This window comes from Aspergillus thermomutatus, assembly GCF_002237265.1.
Source record: "Aspergillus thermomutatus strain HMR AF 39 chromosome Unknown NODE_488, whole genome shotgun sequence".
NCBI lineage: Eukaryota > Fungi > Ascomycota > Eurotiomycetes > Eurotiales > Aspergillaceae > Aspergillus > Aspergillus thermomutatus.
Window position 1 is genome coordinate 1 of NW_020798538.1, and position 8630 is coordinate 8630.

At 47.7% G+C, this 8630-nt stretch overlaps 2 protein-coding genes across 2 annotated transcripts; both read left to right on the forward strand.

Annotated features, from left to right (window-relative positions):
• Nucleotides 1–2909: 2909 nt before the first annotated feature.
• On the forward strand, nt 2910–3899 carry CDV56_100626 (dual specificity protein phosphatase family protein; the record flags this gene model as incomplete). The annotated part of the gene is made up of 1 exon (XM_026754245.1): nt 2910–3899. The coding sequence occupies one exon, from the start codon at nt 2910–2912 to the stop codon at nt 3897–3899; it is 990 nt and encodes a 329-aa protein (XP_026609543.1).
• A 527-nt stretch (nt 3900–4426) lies between these two features.
• Nucleotides 4427–8285, forward strand: CDV56_100869 (uncharacterized protein; the record flags this gene model as incomplete). The annotated part of the gene is made up of 5 exons (XM_026754488.1): nt 4427–4915; nt 4968–6443; nt 6876–7139; nt 7234–7468; nt 7546–8285. The coding sequence occupies 5 exons, from the start codon at nt 4427–4429 to the stop codon at nt 8283–8285; spliced, it is 3204 nt and encodes a 1067-aa protein (XP_026609544.1).
• Nucleotides 8286–8630: the final 345 nt, after the last annotated feature.

Below are 8630 nucleotides of genomic sequence, written 5' to 3' on the forward strand. Positions count from 1 at the left end.
AGAATACCATATTTTACTATGGTATTCTTAACAAGATTAAACCATTGGTTGATGACTTCTGGGTCCTCACATTTTGCACGCTGGTAATCATATTTGCGGGTATATTTTGATATAAGATCATCATGCCATTTGATAAAGTTGCTGACCCAGTTCTTTCCAGTAGATAGGCCTGGATTCCGATGAGATAGTAAGATATCCGCCATTTTGCGTACAGTATCCTGAGTTGGTGGTAGGCCGCGCTTATCCATATCCAGAATCCATTTCTTTAAAGAACCCTCTTCTAGACTGCTAAGCTTCTGGCAGTTGGCTGGTATATCAACCCGCGCTTTGCGGCCGCTAATTCGATGTATAAGAGTAGATCGAGGAACATCATATGCTGCTGCTGCTGCTCGTATGCTTTTAAACTGGCCATTTTGGTATGCTTTGACTGCAAGAGATATGCGATCTTCTAATTTAACAGTTGAATTTGGTTGTTTTGATGTCATATTGGATGGAAAATTGGGTTTGATGATGATCCAATGGATGCAAGTTTTCAGGGGTTCTGAGGTGGCTCGCTCCCTTGGGTGGCTCGCTCGGTTGTGGATTACGTTAACGTAATCCACGGGTGAGGCGCGGATACGGGTGAACCGCGGATTTCTGCGGATTTTCGCCGCTACCCAAGCAGTATTCTTCAACGCGTTGTTTTTTTGTTATTCCCATACAAAATGCCTTTATCCAAGGAAGCTCATATTCAAATGGCTATTACTGCATGGAAAGATAAGAAAGTCAAATCAATATTGAAAGCTGCGAAGCTATATAATGTAGCTGAATCCACCCTTCGCGAGCGGCTTGCTGGCGTCAAACCACGGTCAGAAACATGCGCAAATAACCTCAGATTAACTTCTATTGAAGAAGAAACTTTTATTAAGCAACTGCTAGATGCAGATAAACGAGGCTTTTCAATTCGGTCTGACTTTCTGCGTGAAATGGCGCAAATTTTACTTCGGGAACGTACACAGGACCCTACTGCAGTTCTTGGTATCAACTGGTCCTATTCCTTTACCAAACGCCGTCCTGAACTACGTTCAAGATATAATCGGAAGATTACATATGTGAGGGCAAAGCAGGAAGATCCAAAGGTTATAAAACCATGGTTTGAAACTGTACATGCAGCAATTCAAGAACATGGTATACGTCAAGATGATATTTGGAACTTTGATGAAACTGGCTTTGCAATGGGACTCTGTACAACATCAAAGGTTATTACTGCAGTGGAACGCAGTGAAAGACCTCGGAGAGTTATCCAAGGGAACCGGGAATGGGTCACAATTATTGAATGTGTGAGCTCTAAGGGGATTCATATACCACCAGTCATCATCTTAAAAGGAAAAGAACACCAGGCTCCTTGGTATCAAGAGGCCAATCTTCCTCCAGATTGGAAGCTTACAAACAGTGCTAATGGCTGGACAACGGATGAGATAGGCCTTAAATGGTTGAAGCAAGTTTTTGACCCTTTCTCTAAACTGCATTCCACCGGCGCGAAACGGTTACTTATTCTTGATGGTCATTCAAGTCATCTAAATGCTGAATTTGACCATTTCTGCAAGGAGAATGCAATTATCTCTCTTTGTATGCCTCCACATACATCTCATCTTCTTCAACCACTGGATGTTGGTGTTTTTGGGCCACTCAAACGTGCATATGGAAAATTGGTTGAAGACATGATGGTGGCTGGAAACAACCACATTGATAAAGAGGATTTTCTATACCTATATCCTTCTGCATGCGAAGCAGTCTTTACTCAGAAGAATATATTGAATGGCTTTGCAGGATCTGGTCTTAAACCACTTGATAAAGACCGGGTACTTGCAAAAATAACCTTTCAACTTCGTACACCAACACCACCTCTTATTGAGGTTGAAGGGTCAATATCTTCTGCTTTTCAAACACCTCAGAATCCCCGTCAACTTGATCACAAGTTCCGAAGCCTGCAGAAAAGTCTTTAAAAGAAAAGGACTCTTTCTAGTAGTCCAATTTCTCATATCCAACACCTTGAAAAGGCCGCGCAGATGGCAATGAATACCAACCTTCTTCTTCAGCGAGAAATCAAGGTTCTACGGGCTCAGAATGAGCGGAAAATGAAGAAGAAGGCAAGGAGGCGTGCGGTTCTAGGAAATGATCTCTTTATATCTGTACAGGAAGGTCGTGATCGCATTCAGCAGCTTGATACACTTGCTGAAGGGCAGATTGAAGGGCAGGTTGATAAGACTACATCTGGACTTCGGCAGCGAGCTCCACCACGCTGTAGTGGGTGCTGGAATATTGGACATAATAGAAGGAGTTGTCCTAATAAATAGTCATACATTCATATACTAGATAGTCTAATTTTAATGGCGTTGATGGTTGAAAAGCTTCAAAAATATATTAGGAGAGGGGAAAATCCGCAGAAATCCGCGGTTCACCCGTATCCGCGCCTCACCCATGGATTACGTTAGTTAACTAACTAACTACTACTTGACTAGTTAGTTATCTAGGCAGTTGCTGAGTCATCAGGCCCTCAGGCAACGACTGCTTTTTGGCTGCCTTTGATGCCAACCCTGCTGTGGTGCCTGGAAACTCAGGTATGACTTGAGTCAAGTCTAATGGCAAGAGGAAAATGTTGGGAAAGATCAAGTCAAGTGGTGACTGTGCTGCTCTGAGTGCCTCACATACATTCACTCACTCAGTGTTTAGTCACTGTTTACTGCCCCTGATTAACTAACTTTCTCACAATTTCTACTCTCACCAATGGAATCTCTCATTGCCTCCTAGAAACCCGTATAAGGAGAGAAAGCTATCACAATATTTCCACTGGCAGCAGCGGATTCTAGCTATCTGCAACACCATCGTCAAATCTTCTCAATCAAGGTCGAAAAGACTGTTCCGCAAAAATGACTCCGGCTCGTTGCAATGAGGCTTCGATGTCGGAGCAGGAGAATTCGCATTATGTTCGAACTCATGAATACATCTCTGGAAGTGCAAAGACTCGTATGACAGCGTCCGCACCTTCATTCTATGATGAGGACAACTCTCTTCAGGAAGTCATCAGCCTTACCTCTCATGATTTCCAAGAAGGGGAGTTCGTTTGTCCGGGATTCTTCCAGATGATCAACCCGGAGAATTTTGTGCATCGGGTCATGGCTCCAGACTGGGACTACATGATGCGGAGACAGGCGCAAGCGATCCTGCCATTTCTCTACTTGGGCCCTGTGTCCTGTTTGAAAGACAAAGCCTGGCTCGCCCAAGAGGGCTTCACCTTGCTACTGGCGATACGCAACAAACGCTCAGCACAGGCGCGCCTGGTTTCTGGTGAAAAGGCCGGTGTGGAGCTGGGAATTGAAGCAGACGCGATCGATGTCATGGACAACCAAGAACTCATCTCGGCGTTTCCTTATGCTATACGCCGCATCAACGATCATCTCGTCTCCTCTGGGGCTGCTGTTGGCTCTAGAGCACCAGGCAAGAAGATTCTTGTCTTCTGTGAGTCTGGCAACGAGCGCTCGGCCACGGTCGTCATAGCATACCTGATGGTCATGCTCAACCTGAACATGGCAGTCGCATCACATCTCGTCCAGCTTCGAAGATTCTGTATCTGCATTGAAGAACCACTGAGGGAGCTGCTCGCGTCTTTCCAGTCTATCCTTGAGGCCAAACGGGATGTGCAGAAGGCCACACAAGCGTCTATGTCGAACTCGACTCTAGCAATTCCTCAAATGACTGTGTCCAGAAAAAGAAGCATTGCTGATCGACTTGATGATGAGACTACAACTGCAGATGATGATATGATGGGAATGGACATGGGCATGAATATGAATATTATGGAGGACGGTTCAATTGATAATAGAAAACCTCTTGCCCCATTCCAAGATCGTTCAGGTTGATGAGAGTGAATGATCTGTCTTGCCGACGTGGGGACTGTGCTTCTTCAAAGGTGAATGCTTAGTTGACGTCTCGGCATGAGCTGTTTTTCTTGTTCCTCTTTCTGATGACTTCTTTCTGTGTTTCCTAATTCGGAGATACCCAAACATCACTCACACGTGTGATGTGCAGCGTTATCATTCTGCTACTATCCTGAAAGGTCTTATTGCTTAAACAGCTACAATTTAATCTTTTTACAAACCCATCATCATTGTCATTTTATCTAAGAACATACAGATCCATTTCTATTATTCTTGCTTTCTTTTTCTTCCTCATATTCGCTGTACAACACGTTCTCTGACGGATTCCTTCCTCCCAAACCCGGAAAGGCAGCCGTCTTCAGCTTCTGTACAGAGACAAGGGCTGCTCCGCCTATGAGCGTATTGGTTTGTTTTCTTTGCTTAAGACCTCGTTTCGTGACCTTGCTAACCTGTCACTGCGCATCTAGTGCCAGACGCCATCTAGCTGTTTCTGTAGAATTGAGATCACCATGAGACTCCGCGAGAGTATCCGGCCACCTGAGCGCTTCAACTCTGAGCTAGTCATTACACCATCATCAAAGAGGACTTTACGCGAACCTAGAAATCTGAGAACCCCTCGTTTTATCGATTACAACCCAAACCTACCTCCTGCTGCATTTCCCACGCTTGACCCGGCCAACCTCTCCCAATTGAGGACTGGTGAACAGGATCCGGCGAAAGTTGAGCCCAATGGCGTAACTAAAGCGGTGCAACGCGACAGCAGCTCGATTGACCTTCACAGGAGCGATGCGGAAGATAAAGAGACATGGGAGAAACTTGAAGATATCTCAATCGATTATCTTGAGGATCTCATTGCGAGCAACGGGGAACTCAATCCTATCTATGTCAGAAACATGGAAATCATGGCAACCGCAGACGAAGAATCGTCTTCTGATATGGACATGGAAGATAGCGATCTTGACGAGCCGATGACAGACATAGATGGCCGTCACGCAGAGGTATGCTTCTTGCCAGATTCTACGTCCTATTCCCGTGCTGACTCTTCCCAAGTCCATCAAATTCATTCGTGATCCAGAATGGTCTGACCTTTCTCCAAGATTGCAAACAGAGATCGCCAATAACCTCAGCCAACACTACGGATGGTCCACAGTCTATAGCAGGCTTGGCTTGGAGGAGAAAGAACGCGAGGAGTTACAGGAGCTCATCAGACACCGTGACCATCAAGTTGCGATGGAAGACTCGGCGCTGCATGCGATGAGGGCAAAACAACTCAGAGCGCTCCTCAGAATCGATAATAGCTCGGCGAGTCGCAACAGGATACCGCACAAGCTGGTCTTTCGCAAAATTTCCCGCAAAACAACCCAAAGGCTCAGAGACAACATAGAAACGGACTATCTCTTGTGCGAAGTTGGGGAAGTCCTGAACGCCAGACGATTCTTGCAAAAGCGTGGGATCGAAATACATTATGCCGGGGAATGGAGTGGCAGTGTTGTGACCTGGCCGAGGGCTCAAAATGGATCTGATTCCGGGAGAAGGGAGAGCCAAGGAGATTCGATGGTCACTGGGCCAGTGACTCCGTTGGGGGTTGGTTCGATCACCGTAAACGACCATAGACACGATTTCGCTGATTTTAGTAGGCCCAATCCGGCTACTCCTCCCCATCGCATTATTCGCACAACTGAAAATATTGAGGGAACTCTGGTACAGTACCAAGAAAGAGATCTGCCTCCTCGCAGACTTTATCAACGTGAACCAGGTACCCGACGACTGATCGCCCGCTTAAAAATTGGCCGGCCAAGAGCTATGTTTCTTCAAGCATGGGAGCAGTCTGTTCATCCGCGAAGATTGGTACGATCGTATCCACCTCTCGATGTCTTCTATAAGCCATCATCAACACCTCGAGAATTTGACATGGCAACTGGTACGGCATTAACCTCGGTTGCAACTTCGAGTCACTCCGCTCTAGACGATTTCACGCAGTCGCTACGCAATGCCATCGACGAGGATTGGCAGCGAGGCTTACTTGAGCTCGACCGTACATCTTTGATTTCCTGTTGGACGAAATTCCAGCGAGAGTTACAACAGGCCACATTTGACCCAGACACGCGCGAGCTTGTGGAAACCTTGGACCCGGATTTACACATCGACCGTGATTCAGAGCTTTCTGAGGCTGTACCATGTATCAACCATACAGATATCCGCACCTCTTCACGGTCAATAACACCTGGTAGAATTATGTCACCCATGAGCGTTGAATATGTCCAAAGTGGAGAAGATAGCTTGGCACCATTCAGCGAAGCAAGAACTCCACGTACAAACTCTGTCTTCGATAGCCCTGGGAGTAGCTGCTGGGAAACTTCTTCGGATCGTGCAGCGGCATACTCGCCCATGACACCAATGACCACCGCTACCAACACTTTCGAGATGCTTGAAGACGATCACAGCGAGAAAAGTGACGATGACTGGGAGGATGCAGAAGGCGAGGAAGAAGAGGACGAGATGATTTTGGTACCAGCCATGGGACCAGTAAGAAGGGCGGTTGCTAAGGGATAGTCTGATAGATCTAGGAAGCCACCTACCATTTCTGTGATAAGACCATACTACTTCAGCTAGATATTATGAAAAATCTATCAAGCCATGGTTATATTTGGTTGCTGATCTTCTGACTTAGAAGACCATAGTTATAGTACAGGAATGCCCGTACAACAATCATGTTCGTGCTCTCTTCTTGATAGGGAAATACACATCACATGACTGTGCTCTCTTGATAGCATCACGTGCCCTAGTAGTTGTCCCTTTCCCCTGACGGAATGAATTTGTTCCGGATGCCCCATCGGAGCCACTGCGGGATGCCCGAAATGGTAACGGGGGACTATCATCATCAACCGGCATCATCACAACTCCAATTAACGTTCCTAATATCCGGATCCCGGAGATATCCAATTGCAATATTTACAGTACACTCGACTTCGCACTTCCGCCATGTCAAATAAGAAGATCGAACAGTGGGAAATTGAGCGGTATTGGGAGATCTTCTCCTCATTGGCAAATGGCCATCCGCGTCTAAATAGCTCCCAAGCGGCATCGGTGCTCAGGAACAGTCGGCTTCGCGATGAACAGCTTGAGAAAGTATGGGATTTGGCGGATGTTGACGGCGATGGAGAGCTGGACTTTGAGGAGTTTTGCGTTGCTATGCGATTAGTCTTCGACCTTGTCAATGGGGTATGTCACTGATACTGAGCTTCGTTGCGCTTTGTTGTGAACTGTCTTGCGCAGTGTGAACTGTGATTGTCCGCTAACTGGGCTCACTGGACAGGAACTGCAAGAAGTCCCTCAAGTATTGCCCGACTGGCTCGTCCCCGAGACCAAAGCCCACCTCGTCCAAGCCGGCCGTGCGCTGAGCGGTCGTCCAGAGCATTTTGAGCGCATAGAAGACGAAGACGATACACCAGGCTTGAAGGACGGCTTCGACTGGTACATGAAACCCTCCGACAGATCTAAATACGAAGAGATCTATTCCGCCAACCGTAACCACCGTGGCGAGATCACATGTACGTACACCTCACCGTCCCGCTGGCCTAGCCGCATTCATACCGTAACATCCATTCAAGGCTAATGCTGGCTGCAGTTGAATCACTACAAGGCTTGTACGACTCCCTCGACGTCCCCGACACCGACGTCCGCTCCGCCTGGAACCTAGTCAACCCCTCTGCCTCCCCCGCAATCAACAAAGACGCCACCCTCGCATTCCTGCACATCCTCAACTACCGGCACGAGGGCTTCCGCATCCCCCGCACCATCCCCGCCTCTCTCCGCGCCTCCTTCGAGAACAACAAGATCGACTACCAAGTCGACAACGCCCGCCCCGCACAAAGGTGGGGTGCAGACGGGGACACGGAGACCTCAACAGGGCGCAAATCCAAGTTCGGCGACACGTATCTGAGCCGCTTGGGTGTGGGTGGGAAGGGCTCCTACACGCCCAAGGGCACGGACTTCAGCGACACAATCCAGGACGAAGAATGGGAGAAGGTGCGTCTGCGGCGCGAGCTCGCGGAGATGGAGGCCAAGCTTGATGCCGCCAACAAGGCCTCCGAAGGGCGCAGGGATCGGCCCCGGAACGACGGCCGGCCTAACTGGGTTCTCATTAAGAAGGAGGCGCTCCAGCTTTTGGAGTACAAAGAGCGTGAGCTCCGGGAGCTGAGAGAAGGCACGGGGAGAGCCAAGGAGGGTCAGGATCTGGAGCGGTTACGGGAGGACATTAGGACCGTCGGGGAGCAAGTTGACGGATTGAAGAGCCATCTCGCGCAGCGGAAAGATGTCCTTGCTGATTTAAGAAGTCAGATTGAGGAGGAAAGGGTACGGCGGTAATGGCCTCATTCTGGTCTTTGTTTTCTACTGCTAGATAGTACCTTACTTTCTCTCTTTGCATGCTTGCCGGCGGGGTTTTTTTTTTTTTTTTTTTTTTTTTTTTTTGGCCATTTCTTTTCAAGCCATTTTTTTGCCGAGGGGCATAGGCCCTAATGGAATATAATTCTTTAATTTACGCTTTTTTCCAGGCCTCGCCCAAGTCCTTTCAAGCAAGATTTAGGCCCTGTTTTTTAACTTTTTTAAAATATACATCTTTTTCCCTCCCCCACCCCCAGCCTTTTCCATTTTTCCAAACCCCCCCAATTACCCTTTTTCTTTTCCAATTTCCCCACCCCCGAGCCCACA